The following is a 14,066-nucleotide window of genomic DNA, read 5'->3' on the forward strand; positions in this document are numbered from 1 at the left end:
GCTTCGTCCTGCCTGGTATTATGAGCATTGTTTATGCAGTGCCAGAGATGAATGGAGCACGTGACAGCAGGAAAAATGCAAGTTGGACAAGGGCCCTGCCCAAAAATGCAGCAGCCCCTGATTATGGCATTACCGAGCAGCCCAGGCCCAAACCCAAATCCGCCTCCCTGTAGCAGACACAGCATGCGGTGGGAGAGAAAACCCCGAGAGCTCCCTGCCTGGCGAGACCGGGATAAGGGGGGGAAAGAAACCCTGGCATTTGGCGTCAGTAAAATAGCAGGTTGGTGGCACATCCAGGAGCACTTCCCAATCAGTTTTCCCTCGCAGCCCCCACTTTTCCCACCGCCTGGCGGGGAAAACAGCGTCTCGTTTCGCAAGGCGTCGTTGCCATGGCTAGCAGTCACTGGGGACACCCCTACAGGATTTATTTTCAGCCTGCGCCGCGGGGGCTGCCCACCGGCACCAGCTCCATACCACCCGGGACGGGGTCCGCCACCCTTGCCGTTTCCTCCAGCTCTGCCCAAGCAGGGCAGGATCCGACCCTCGTCTCCCCATTCCCAATTTCCCCAGCAGCCTGGTGGAAGCGCGAGGGGCGTGGGTTGGCGGGGGGCTGCCGGCGTGCGGGCACCGGGGTACCCCGATGGGGGGCCGGGAGCAGCGGGCAGCCCCCTGAGCCCCCCGGGGGGGGGGACACGGGGGACGTGGCTGTGGCACAGGCGACCCCCGAGCAGGGGGCTCGCAGGGGGCTCACAGGGGGCGCGCAGGGGGTCGCAAGGGGCGCGCATGGGGCTTGCAAGGGGCGCGCACGGGGTGCGCATGGGGTGCGCAGAGGGCGCACGGGGGCTCGCAGGGGGCTCGAAGGGGGGGCGCAGGGGGCTCGCAGGGGGCGTGCAGGGACAGGGGCAGGAGCAGGGGCTGCCCACGCCCCACGGCCACGCGTGGGGGCGGTACCGAGCCGGGCCCGCCCCGGGTGGGCCGGGGGCGGTTTAAAAGCGGCGGCGGCGGCGCGCAGCGGGGACGGCGGCGGCGGCGGCGGCGCGGGCGGAGCGCGGCCGGTGGCGGAGCGGGGCGGCAGGGAGGAGGAGGTGGAGGAGGAGGAGGAGGATGCTGAAGAGCTGCGGCAGGAAGCTGCTGCTGTCCCTCGTGGGCTCCATGTTCACCTGCCTCCTGGTGCTCATGGTGGAGCCTCCGGGGAGGCCGGGGCTGGCGAGGGGAGAGGCTGGCGGGGCGCAGCGGGCGCTGCAGAGCCTGGGGGCGGCGGGGCAGGCGGCGCAGGGCTCCGGCGGCCTCCGCAGCTTCGCCGATTATTTCGGGAGGCTGAGCCGAGCCCGCCGGGAGGTGCCCGCCGCCCCCCCGAGCCCCCCCCGGCCGCCCGCCGAGGACATTTCCCCCCGCGACGTCTTCATCGCCGTCAAGACCACCAAAAAGTTCCACAAGGCGCGCCTGGAGCTGCTGCTCGACACCTGGATCTCCCGCAATCGCGACATGGTAAGGTCGCGACCGGCGGGGCAGGGCCGGGGACAAGGCGGGTGTCACCTCCTCCGGCCGCCCGCCCGGTGGCGCCGAGCGCCGGGGGTGTTTTGGGGGGGTTTTGGGGAGGGTGAGCGATGGGTGTGTGAGTGATGGAGAGGGCTCGGCCACCCCTGCCCCGGGCTCCCCGTAAAGTGTGGTGCACAAAAACTCAGCCCTCGGCTCTGCCCGGCTGCCTCGAAGGGTTTCCAGTGGGGAAACTGAGGCACGGTGCAGGGTACGGCCCCGGCGCCCTCCTAGGTTGCCCTGGGGGGTCCCGGGGGTGCAGGCACTGGGCTGCCCAGGGGACACCGGCCTCAGAGAGCCGTGCCCAGGCTCCTGGCCCCCTCGGCAGGATCCGGGCAGCACTGGGGGCTCCCACTGGTCTGCTCCGGCTCGCCTGTGCTGGGGCAGTTGCAGCCGGTGCCAGCCCTGAGCTTGGTGACACCCTGTCCTGGCAGCCCTGCTGTGTCCTTCAAGCTCAGAAAGAGATTAAAAAAAAAAAGGGGGGGGGCTTTCTTAGGAAATGTGCCATGCCATCTGCTCTTAAGGCACTCTTTCTAGCCTTAGTCAGCTTCCCGAGTAAGTTACGCCTCGTCCTAACCCTCCCGTCCTACTGTCTTCACGTGTTTCCTCCTGGCCTGGAATTGTTCCTCGGTGGTTTTCGGAAGCCTGAAGTGGCAGGGAGGGAAGAAGGGGGCTCGACCTGCCCGTGCCTCCTTCCTTTGCTCAGTTCCCTTGGACCTTGTGGGTGCGCTCGGCTCCTGCGCGTTACTCCAAGCGCGCTGACTTTTCTTTTTCGTTTTTACTATTTTTTTCTCCTGTGGATCTTGTCTCTCTTTTTGCTCAGGTCCCCGGGACTTGGCAGTGGCTCTGCCGTCTCTCCCTGGTACAGTTATTTAATGGAAGCCTCTTTTATGCTCTGCTGTCGCTGTGAGGGGGTGGAGAGCAGTGGTGGTGGGGGAAACGCTCTTTGAGCACCTACAGATGATCCTGGGAATGGCTGGTCTTCCCCCCTCCCCTCCCTCCTGCAAGCCCCGGCTTTCTTCTGTTTTTTTTTGTTTTGTTTTGCTTCGTTTGTCCGTTTGGATTCCCAGAGACCCGAGCCTCGGCTCTCACGCTGTCCCCCTGGGCAAGCTAACAAAGCCCCTTTTCTCCCGGCGCAGAGAAAAGGCTTCGCAGCCTCTTGTGTGGCACTTTCCATGGGAACGGGGGAGCCGGAGCCGGCCGTGTCCAGGTCAGGTTGCCTAGAGATGAGGGCCATGAAGCCAGGGGGGCCGCAGCCCGGCGAGGTGCCCGACTGACAAGCCAAGCCGCTGAGTGATGGCTCTTGTGCAGCACTTGAGGACAAGGAGCTGCGGAGCGAGCTGGAGGCGGCGCAAACTCCCGCGGGGACGGAGGGGACGAGCCCGCGTGCTGCTGGCGTCGGCTCCAGCCTTCCCACACTGACCCTGCCTCTGCTTTGGGGAAACTTTGGGGCACCCTGGGCTGCTCCGAGCTTGGGGCCAAGCTGTTTGGTGGTGGTTTTTTGGTGTTGGTGCCATGTGGCTCCTCTCCATCCCTGCCCAGTCCTAGGCGGTTCGTGCATCACCTCCCCGCTGGTGCCCCGGGTTGCGGTGGGGCTGCCTGCGCCCCAACGGCTCTCTTGGTCTGAGTCAGGCCCGTCTCATCCCGGCCCTCTCATTTTCAGCACAGGGGTGTGTGGGGAAGTTCCTGCCCGAGGGCTGAGAATCCCCTTGCCTGGCGCAATGTCTCCTTCCCCCCTTTCCTCCTCCCGAAGTCTCTCTCATGGCTCTTGGTTAGCCAGGCTCCATGGAGGGGTGATGCGAGCTCTGGCAAGAAGGGGTTAAATCTGGTAGGTAGCTCCAGCCTGCACCCTGGCAGATAGGGGGAATAGCTATTGTGTTCTTCCTCCCCACTCTTTGTTCTGCCTACAATAGTCCCTGCTTCCTGTGGTCTGTCCCTTCCACCCCGCTGCAGTGGGCTCATGTGCCGGGCACCCCCTTCTCCTTCCTGCCTTTCTCTCTGCACAGAGGGCAGATCTCGGCTGCCTTCAGAGCCTGCTCCCTGCCTTGAACCAGCAAGGCCAGACAGGCGGCACTGGGGAAGAGTTGTGGGGTTTTCCCCTCCTCGCTTTGGGGAGCTTTTCCAGCTGTCTCGGCATTTGTATCCTTAGGCCGTTGGAGTGCAGCCTGGGGGAAACTTTACACTTGAAAGAATAGAGGGGGGAGGAGGAAAGTGGCCATTATGCACAAGTCCTGGATGCCAAGCTAGTCCAAACCACCCAAACCCACGGGTTTCCTGCTCAGTCGGGTGCTTTGCAGTGGCAGAATTGCACGAGAAACATTCAGGTCCCCGGGGCACCGAGGGCAGCGGGTGCTCGGCACATGCTGCGGTGCCCGCAGGCTGTACTGGGCTGTGCTGGGCTGTCATCCCGCCTGCGTGGGAGCTGCTCATTCCCCCCCCCCCCCCCCCCCCCCAAGCTTGGCACGATAATTGCAGGCTTTGAAAAATTCCTGCTCCAGGCGCCTGCATTTGCCTTCCGGAGAGCACGCTCCTCCGCTGGCGGCTCCCAAAATTTCTCTAGCACCTTGGCCAGAGTTTGTGTCCTTGGGGGAAATGGGCACGTGTCCTGCTTGGGTGCCCCCTGGGGAGCTGGGATGGGGGAGGCCGTTTGTGCCTTCTGTCCCTTGGGTCCCTTCCATCCCTTGGCCGTGCCCTGGGGTGTGCTGAGCACTGCTCAACTCGGCTCACGTGTGAGCATCCCTCCCTGGGCAGCCTGGGAGGCAGGGTGGTTTTGGGGGGCGGGGGTGGGGGGTGAGCAGGGACAGGGTGCTGTCTGGGCTGTTAATTGCCTTCCTGTTAATTGCCTGCCCCTAACGATGCTGTCGGCCTCAGCAATAAGAGCCTCGGCACAGGCGAGCGGCGTGCGAGGAGCGCCGGGCGGGAGGGCGGGGGACCCCGGCTGCACAATGAGCTCATTGTTTGCGCGGAGGTTATTAAAAAATTATAGCATTTAAAATTACAGTGGAGGATTCTTCCTCTTGCTGCAAGGAGCCAGGGGGAGGATGGGCCCTCGGCTTCTCGCCAGAGCCTTGTGAGCCCCTTCCCTGGCTCTGCGGGGCTGTGCCAGCCCGGACCCCATCCCAGGGAAAGCCGTGGGGACAGGGACACGGCGACTGTGCTGCTCCCTGCCCGCGGAGGCGAGGTGGGGACTTTCCCTCCCAACCACCGCGGGCTGGAGCGGGGCTGTTTGCAGCAAACATCTGCTGGAGGGGACAGAAAGCTGGGCAGAGACCTGCTCTGGCAGCGCCCACACCTCCCCGAGGGGCTGCTCCTCCAACGCATCCCATCCCGGCGGGGGCTTCTAACCCAGTGCCCCTTCACCGCCTTGCCCCAGGGCCCTCGTGCTGAGCGAGCGGCTGCTTCCCTCTTTTTCTTCGGGTGAAAGGGGCTGCCAGCCCCCCCCCGGGTGCTGCAGGGGGTGCTGGGGTGCTCCATCCCCTTCCAGCATGGGGAAGTGAGATGTGATGGGGAAGGTGCTGGATTTGTGAGCTGTGGGGTCGCGGGGCTCTCCTGGCCGAGGTTCCCGTTTTTGGCAGGGGAAGGGGGGGCAGGTGTGATGTCTGCTGGGTGTGTGTCAGCCCTGGCAGCCCCCCTGGACCGCTTTGAAACGTGGCATAAGAGGAAGAAGGAAGGCTGCCCCACGTCTGGCCCGGCCCACGGGATGCTTTGCACGGCACCAAGCTCAGAGCAACCCACGAGCTCGCTCAGAGGAGGGGAAATGAGTCACTGCGAAAGGAGAAATGGAGGGGAGGGTGAAAAAAAAATAAAGAAACAGCCCTCCCCAGGGGACCAGAGGCGGCTGGGGGGCTCCCATCCCCGCGCAGGCAGACTGGGGGCTGACACCATCCCCTGGCCATGGGGACCCCGGGGTGCCTCTGTGCCGCCTGGCGGGGCGGCCACATTGTGCGGGGCTGCGTTCAGTGGGGGCAGCTATTGTTCGGCGGGGATTTGGCATCCTGTGCTTCTTGAAGTTGCGCTTTGGAGAACAATGCGGCTTCCTGCGCCTCCCGGGGCAGGGGTCTGGGCAGGCAGGGCGGTCGGGAGCGGGCCCTTCCTCTCCTCTGCCCTGCAGGGAAATTAACTGTGTGGGGTGGCAGGAGGTCTTGGACCCCGTCGGTGTCATAGCTGGGGATGGGGGAGATGGGGAGGGGTAAGTGCAAGGGCTGGGGGCCCTCTGTGTGGGAGAGGGGCTGGTGGTCTGCTGTTGGGGCTGGCGGTAGGGGACAGCTTGTGGCTGCGGTGTCCCATCCTGCTGCAAATGGGTCCCCACGTCAGGGCCGTGGCTGCTGCGGGCTGTGCTGGGTGAGGGTGCGAGGGGATGTGACAGCACGAAGCCTGCTTGGGGTGCTGCCCCTCACAGCCAGCCCTTGGAGCTGCAGCTCTGGCCACGTTTCGCCTGGTCCCAGCTGAGCAGGGACCAGCAAAGCCACCGGCGGGGTTCTGCCTGTGTCCTTTTCCCCATCCCTGGGCTATACTTGCAGAGCCCAGCCCCATCCCTGGCTGTAGGATGGTCGGTCCCAGGGGAAGGCTGAGCCACGGCTTCCCCCATCCCCTGGACGCGGTGCCTTCTTGTCCCTCTCCTTTCCTGGCTCCTTTCCTCCCCAGTTCCCTGACACCTCCAAGTGCCTGATCCTGCCCAGGGCCAGAGAGCTGTGCACGAAGGGCACAGCTCCTGTAGAAGAAAGGCAGATAAATTAATTTTAAAAATACATATATATTTTGGTTTTGATTTGAAATACCTGGCTGGGCTCTGGCAGCGGGAGGTGGGGAACCTGCAGGGTGACGTGCAGGGCTGGGTGCCCCTGTGCTTGGTCCATGGTGTCCCCAAGGTGCCACCTGGTCCCACCTGCCCTGGGAAAACTGCGGGGATGTGCCCAGGGAGAGGTGGGGGGGAAGATGGCTCGGTAGGATGAGGGCTTTCGGTGCGGGCCGGCAATAAACAATTGTCCTGTGGCCTATTTATAGCGGCTGGGCCGGAGGATGGGCTGTGGGGTTATTTTTGGAGCGGCTGAAGGCACAGTTGCTGGACGGCACTTCTGATCTAATCAAGCAAACATTTTCAAACGTTTTCTGTCTCGCCTGAGCAGAGGCATGGCTGGAGGTGGATGGGGGTGTACCAGGCCCCACGTGCCTTGGGGTGGGTGAGACAGTGCTTGTGGTGTGATCATCTCCGCCATCCCTGGGCAGCTCCTCCTGACAATCCTGGGGCACCAAGGACACCCTCGGCCCTGCAGCTGACGGACTAAGGTCCCCATCCCACAGCCGTCCCCTCCTCATCAGCAGGTCCCACATCTTCTAACCCTTACCGACCCATTTAGGGGCTGACCCTTGTCCACCCCAAAACCAGGCATGCACAGCAGGCGCTTGGCCGTGCATTTGTGAGAACTGCCTTTCCACCTTCTCCACCACACCTTTTTTTTTTCCCCCTTTTCCCCTTTCCAAGCCCAAAAGGTCACTTGTAGCCCTGTCCCCAGGAACGCACCCTCCCGTTCATCCCTCCAGCAAGTCCCTGCTCTCCCCGCCGCCCTTGCTGCTCGCCCGGGCCCTGAGCAAACCCGGCGCCGGGTTAACCAGCGCAGCTGTATGCTAATGACTGCTGCTGCCTGCTTAACTCTCCTCCACTGAGTAAAGTCAGCCCCACGCACCCGCTATTGTCGTGGCCCCGCTCCCTCCTCAAACAAACCACAAAACCCCAGCGCGCTGCTGGGGCCGGCTGCCCGCGGGGTGGCACCGAATTTCCAGCTCGCCTGTAATTCTTCAGCCCCAGCGCTCGGGCCCCGTGCCCCCCCGCCACCTCCTGCCTCTCCCCCCCCCCCCCCCCCCCAGCCCTTTTGTCTTTCCTCCTTTGCCCTTTTGTGCACGTCTGGTTTTTAATAGCGCTTGGCAGCTGGTTATGGTTTCTCTCCCCCAGCTTTGTTTGCTGCGCGCTGATTGATCGCGGTGCCTTTCCCACCCCCCTATTCTCTGCTCCTGCTTCTCGCCCTTCCCCAAATCCAGGCCGAACAGCGGCCCCCGGCCCCCCCTTCCTCGGGCGACATATGCCAGGAATTAGCTGTGTAAATAGAGGAGTGCAGCCGGGCGGGCAGCTCAGGTGGCGGGGGACGGTCCCCTCCTTGGAGCTGGCCGGAGGCACCCGTGGGTGCCGGCTCCTCCACCCCAGGGGTGTTGTGCAAGCAGCCAGGGACCACAGCGTGCTGTTGACACAGGTGGGGACACGGTTGGCACCTGGTGCTGTGGGCAAACACACCTGCCTGGGGAGGGCCCAGGGATGCTTTGGCATCCCTGCTGCACGTGCCGGTCCCTCCAGCTGGAGTCTGAAGTCCCTGCTTGGAAGGAGGGAGCTCCGGAGCTGCACCTGCTCCCTGCTCCTCTCCGTGTGCCCACCTCGTGCCGGGTCAGCCCTTGCCTCTCTTGAAATCCTATATGGGTGCCAGAGGGCTGCTCCATGCCACTGCTGCCCCGTGGGAAGGGCAAGAGGATGGGGATGCTCCAGGAAGGAGCTGTGTAAATAGAGGATTGATCCAAGCCCCTCAATCCAAGGGCAAGAATGCTATAAGGCTGCTCAGCACCCTGGTGCTGCTTTGGGTTTTAGCCAGGAGGGAAAAGTCACCGACAGTGCCCCATGGGGACTCATCCCTCGCTCTGCCCTGGGTTGCCGGGACGTGTCCAGAGCCACGTGGCCTCGGCCCCACAGTCCTCAAAGGTGCCTCATCTTCTCTTTCAGACCTTCATCTTCACAGACGGGGAGGATGAAGAGCTGAAGAAGCAAGCACGTGAGTCTGTGGCCCTTGGCCCTTTGTGTGTGTGTGAGACCTGGCTGAGTGTGGCGGGTGCCTGGGGCTGTGCTGGGGTGTTCTCCCAACCAGGGAGCATGGCTGTTGCATTGCCTGCCCTGGGGAACGCCAAAAAACAGTCAAAAAATGATCAAAAAACAGTCAAAAACACTGCAATTTAGACCCCGGGGTTTCGTGGGGACGTTTATCTGGCAGCCGCTGCCCGGGGTCGGGGTCAGCTCAGCCTATTCTCCCCATGCAAATGACTCCCTTTCAGGCCTTGAAGCGATTCCCTTTGAGTTGGGCAAGCAAATAACAGGTGGCCGCTGTGGGAAAAGGCAGTGAGAACAGAGCAAGGGCTTTGGCTGTCGCATCCTGGGTGGAGAAGCCAGCCCCATTCCCTCCTGCCCCCTCCATCCATCCTCCTTGCTCCCAGGGTGCTAGGGGCACAGGCGGGGTGATGTAGGGTGGCATTACATGTAGGATGGGAGCCCTGGGATACTGGGATACAACCCCATTTCATCTCATGTGCACCTAAGAGCCAAAGTTTGCTTTTTGCCCAAAACAACATGGCACAGACACCACCGAGCATGAAGCCTGTGGGGTTTCATCCCCCCATCATACCTGGGGTGAAGCGTCCTCGTCTGGGGGGAGCGTGATGCCCCAGCACCGGTGTTTTAACCCCAATTCTTCCCTCAGGAAACGTCATCAACACCAACTGCTCGGCCGCCCACAGCCGCCAGGCCCTGTCTTGCAAGATGGCTGTGGAGTACGACAAGTTCATCGAGTCCGGGAGAAAGTAAGCGGTGCTTGGGGACGGGGTTTGCCTTTCGGGGCTGTAATTCATCACAGGGCCTGGGCGGTCCTGGTAAGACGGGGAGCTGCCCCGGCCCAGCGTGACGCGTTTGCTGCTGCCGCTGCAGGTGGTTCTGCCACGTGGACGACGACAACTATGTGAACGTGCGGACGCTGGTGAAGCTGCTCTCCAGCTACCCCCACACGCAGGACATCTACATCGGGAAGCCCAGCCTGGACCGGCCCATCCAGGCCACGGAGAGGATCAGCGAGAACAAGATGGTGAGGGGGGGACATGATGGGGGGACCGCCGTGGCAGCAGCGCCCCGTGGGAAGCTCCCGTGGTGCTGGAGGGGGGGAGGTTGGGGCTGGTTTAATGTCGGCCAGGGTCTGGGCCAGCCCGAGGAGGTCTCACTGCCTTTGCTTCCCTTCTCTCGCAGCACCCTGTGCATTTCTGGTTTGCCACGGGAGGAGCAGGGTTTTGCATCAGCCGGGGGCTGGCGCTGAAGATGAGCCCATGGGCCAGGTAAGAGTGCTGGCGTTGCTCCCCCAGCGGGACCCGTCACGGTCCCAGCAGGGCACGGAAGAGTTGACAGCACCTTTGGGGATGTTTGAACATGTCCCACCACCTGGCTCGCTTTGCCTTGATGGGGGCTTCTGCAGGGGCTTGGAAACGAGCTAGAAAGGACCTCAATTCCCCTAATTGTCTTTTAATTAGAGCTGGGCCGGGTGCCCAGCAGCCAAGCGCAGGCCCCGTGGGGTGCCCACATCCCCTCGGGCCTCGCTCCGCTGCAGCTCCTCTTTGTCTCCCCACAGCGGGGGCCACTTCATGAGCACGGCGGAGAAGATCCGCCTGCCCGATGACTGCACCATTGGCTACATCATTGAGTCCGTGCTGGGCGTCAAGCTCATCCGGAGCAACCTCTTCCACTCGCATCTGGAGAACCTCCACCAGGTGCCCAAGACAGAGATCCACAAACAGGTAACCCTGCCATGAGGGCCCTGGGCTGGATGGAGGGGTTGGGATGGTTGGTACCTTCGTATGGTTTTATCCTTTGTAGTGTAGGCATGCAGTGGGATTTTGGGAGCCTGGGAGCAGGGTCTGCAGGGTTGGGCCCTGGAGCTAAAGGCTGAAATCCCCAAATGAAGTGCGCTACAATGAGATTTTCAGCTGAGGCTCATTGGTGGGATCCCTTTGCAGTGCAAGGAGGGGTCACCTTTACCTTGAGCCACCTAAAAATTGGGCATCTCAGCCGAGACATGATAGATGTGCAAGCCCCATCAGCCTGTCCCAGGAGGCCGTGAGAAACAGGGTGAATTTTGCAGCCCCCCAATCGATCCTCGTGGTCACGTCGGCTGCTTGACCCTCCTGTGCTTTCTCCCCTAGGTGACACTAAGCTACGGCATGTTCGAAAACAAACGCAACTCCATCCACATGAAGGGAGCCTTCTCCGTTGAGGAGGACCCATCCAGGTGAGATGGGGGGGTCTCATCCCGCACCCCGCCGGCAGGGACCCCCCTCAGGGCCATGCCACCACGTGGCCACCACCACCTTGTGCTCAGCATCGCTCTTCTCCTCCGCAGGTTCCGCTCCGTGCACTGCCTGCTGTACCCCGACACGCCATGGTGCCCCGCCAACGTGGTGTACTAGGGAGATGCGTGTCCCCTCCCAACCTCGTCCCGAGTCTCCCCGGTATCCGACGGGTGTGCGGGACCTCGTGTGTGTGCGTGCGGCTGTGTCGGCCCTCCGGCCGGCCGTTGTTGCTGTGGTATTGCACAGTGTGTGTGTACTGAAGGCTGCTGTGCGGCCCCTTGTCCCCTGCCCGGCCGCGCGCCCCCGCTGCCCGCTCCGGGACGGCAGGCACGGACGGGTCCTGAGCACTTAACCCCGGGGCACGGGGAGGCTGCCTCGCCTGGGTCGAGCCCCCCTGCCCGCCGGCCAGCCCCGCGCCATGCGTGGGGAGCGGCAGCCGGTGCTGCGCAGCTCTGCCTCACCCTGGCTTGCTTTTCTTTCTTTCCTTCCAGATGTTAAGGTGGCTTTTTTTTTTTTTTGGTGTGTGCCTCCCTACCCTCACCTCTAACCCCTCCTTGCTCCCGCAGACCCCTAACCTGTCCCCATCCTTTCTCCCAGCCCCCAAAATCTCAGCATTGAGGCTCTGGCTCCTCACAGGCAAAGTTCTTATTTTTTTAACCTGGCCACGGCAAATGCTGGGACACATTGCAGTGCTGCAAAGCTGCTGGGTGCTCATCAGCTACCACAGAGGGAGACCGTGGGGCAGACGGGTGGCTTGGCAAGCCCAGCACCACCAGCATTCGCTCCATTCCCCAGAGCTCCCTACATCCCGCTGAAATGTTTTCAGCGGCGTAAATCTATGCACTATTTATAGGGACTAATTTAAAGGCTTTCTATAAATACAGGGGGCGGGAGGAGGGCTTTTCCGGAGCTGTGTTTGCGCAGTGCTGAGGTGTCTCCCTCCGGTGCCACCTCCCTGCCCGACAGCGGGGTGGCTGCGGGTGCAGGCAGGCTGAGCACAGGCACCCTGCACCTTTGCAAAGTAGCACTTCAGGGTCTGTCCTTGGGGGCCATGTGGGTGTCCCCCCACCAAGCATCCTCCAGTGGGTGCTGCTGGGGTGGCTGCAGTGCCCGAGAGGTGCTTGGCTGGATGGGCACCCACCACGGGCCGGCAGCGTTTCCCAGCCCGGCCATTGCTCTCTGCCTGTGGCTGGTGGGCAACGGGCACCCCAAAAGAGCAGATGTCCCCCCACACCATCGCAGGCTCTTCCCCTGGCTCTGCTCCTGCTCCTACATGGGGTGCATACTGCAGCAAGGCCAGCACTGGGGGACCAAAGAGTGGTGTCCCGCTCCTCCAGGCACATCAGGAGCAAAAATGGTTTGGGAAACGCTGCCAGAGCAAAATTTGCCGTGAGCCAGGGATGGATTTAGCCCAGTCCTGGGCAACGCGGGCAGGGACAGGGCTCCTGCATCCCCCCGCGGCCACTGCCAGCCCGCGCTCCGCAGGGAGAAGTGGGCAGAGCTGGAGCCGAATGTTTCCAACCTGAAGCTGAGTGAAGATAGCCCATAATGGGTGCGTTGTAAATATGTTATTGTGCCAGTATTTTTTTACTGTGCCTTTTTTATATAAAAAAAAAAGACAAACAAAACAAAACAAAACAAAACCAGCAACATTAAGAATTATGTAGATTTTAAAATGCTTTTTATACGTTTTCTGTGGATCAGAAAAAAAAAAAAACAACCTTCTGATAATCTGTTTAAGAAAGAAAAAAAAAATTGCGATGTCTTGTAACTATCACTTACCTTAATTTATATGTTCCAGTATCTGGAACATCACTCTGTGCTTTTTGTAATTAGGATGTGTTTAAAAGCAATAGGTGTGGGTTGGGGAACCAGCATGGACGGCGTGTTCTCAGGGACTTGAACCCGATCGCTGCCACGGGGCCCCCGTGGGAGCCATCACCAATAAAGCAGCTTTTTGCTGACCACGGTCACCTGGTCCTGGGCTCCAGTGTCTCTTCATGGATGGGCTGTGCTTGTTTTTGTCCCTAACGAAGCTCTCGGGGATGCACCGAGAGGCTTTGCCCTGTATCCTGCTCTGTTCTCACGGGTATCGGCCCCTTTGCATCCCACGGAGGGGGGGATCATCTCCTCCTTCCCGTCCCCAAAAGGCTCCATCAGGGCTTAGCACCTCGGGAATGGGTTTTCCCAGGCTCTGGGGTGGGAGCGGAGGTGGGGGCGAGGTGAGAGCCGATTGTTAGCAGGGGGGTGTTAACAGCCGGCCGGCAGGCGTGTGCGTGGGAAGGCCGGGGGCTGCGGGGGGCCCGAGCCCCTTCCCTCGGACACCAGGAATCACCGACACCCAGCCCGCGTGTGCTGTGGCACCAGCGGCAGGTCTGCCCCCCTGCTTCCTAAACCCAGCGCTGTTTGTGCAACCAGAGCAGCTTTCATCTGCCACAGTCATCTCCTTCCCCAGCCCCCCCCACCTTCCTCTTTACCCAGCATCTTTTATTACCTTTCTTTTTTTTTTTTTCTCAAGGCACACACTTACTTTACAGTTTCGCTTGAATTTCTCGGTTATCATGGGTTGGCCTTGCTAAAAATACATCCTAGCAGGAAGTCAGCATGTGCTAAAGCAACAACCCCCTCCCCCTGACACACACACACACACACACACCCCCTTCAGGCAGCCCCAAAATGAACCCAAAGCCCCCACAGGCAGCCCCCTCTGGGGCTGCTGCATGCAGAAGGGAACTGAGCATCGCCCTAAACTGGCACCCCCAAAAAAAGGGAGAGAGCAAAAGTGCCCTGGACAAAGATAGGGTGGTGGAAAGTGAGCCCTGCAAAACCGCCTGGCTACAGCCGTGCAGAGGGTGCAGGATTTGGCACCTCTCGGTCCCCTGTCCCCGCTTCACCCCCCCGCACCCCTCCCGGCACGGGGTCACAGAAGGGAAACTGCGTCAGGCGCAGGAAGCCGTGCCACCCGCCGCTCGCCCGCGCGTTTTCCTATTGCTCATGGGGCTGCGGGCACTTCCCGGCAGCGCAGGGTCAGGCTGGAGGAGCCCCAGGCGCCCTCACCCCTTCCGCAGCCTTGCCCTCCCCGGGTCATCCAAGCAGAGTGGGTGCCAAGGGCACATTTCTGGCAAAACCAGCCCAAATCCTGTGTTCACCATCATCGTCCTCCTCCTCCTAGGGGGGAGGCCAAGGGGAGATGGAGGCTGCAGCCTGGTGCTGGGATGGGGCTGTAGGGAGTGGGGACCCCTCGGAAGGGGGGAAGGCTGAGTGCTGCACTGTGTCTGGAGGGGGGGGGTGTTAAAACATATAAAAATAAATAAAATAATAAAATAAAATAAAATAAAATAAAATAAAATAAATAAAATAATAAAAGCACCCCAGCAAGCCTTCGGGAG

The 14,066-nt window shown here is 61.4% G+C and overlaps 1 protein-coding gene across 1 annotated transcript; it reads left to right on the plus strand.

The window, feature by feature from the left end:
• Window positions 1-1,022: 1,022 nt before the first annotated feature.
• LFNG (LFNG O-fucosylpeptide 3-beta-N-acetylglucosaminyltransferase) lies at window positions 1,023-12,655 on the plus strand. The gene is made up of 8 exons (XM_040574684.1): window positions 1,023-1,488; window positions 8,300-8,348; window positions 9,048-9,147; window positions 9,272-9,425; window positions 9,584-9,669; window positions 9,960-10,125; window positions 10,531-10,616; window positions 10,728-12,655. Exons 1-8 carry the CDS (start codon window positions 1,105-1,107, stop codon window positions 10,792-10,794), a joined length of 1,092 nt encoding a protein of 363 aa, XP_040430618.1. The 5' UTR covers window positions 1,023-1,104; the 3' UTR covers window positions 10,795-12,655.
• Window positions 12,656-14,066: the final 1,411 nt, after the last annotated feature.

The sequence above is a fragment of the Cygnus olor genome, chromosome 15 (assembly GCF_009769625.2).
Source record: "Cygnus olor isolate bCygOlo1 chromosome 15, bCygOlo1.pri.v2, whole genome shotgun sequence".
Classification (NCBI taxonomy): domain Eukaryota; kingdom Metazoa; phylum Chordata; class Aves; order Anseriformes; family Anatidae; genus Cygnus; species Cygnus olor.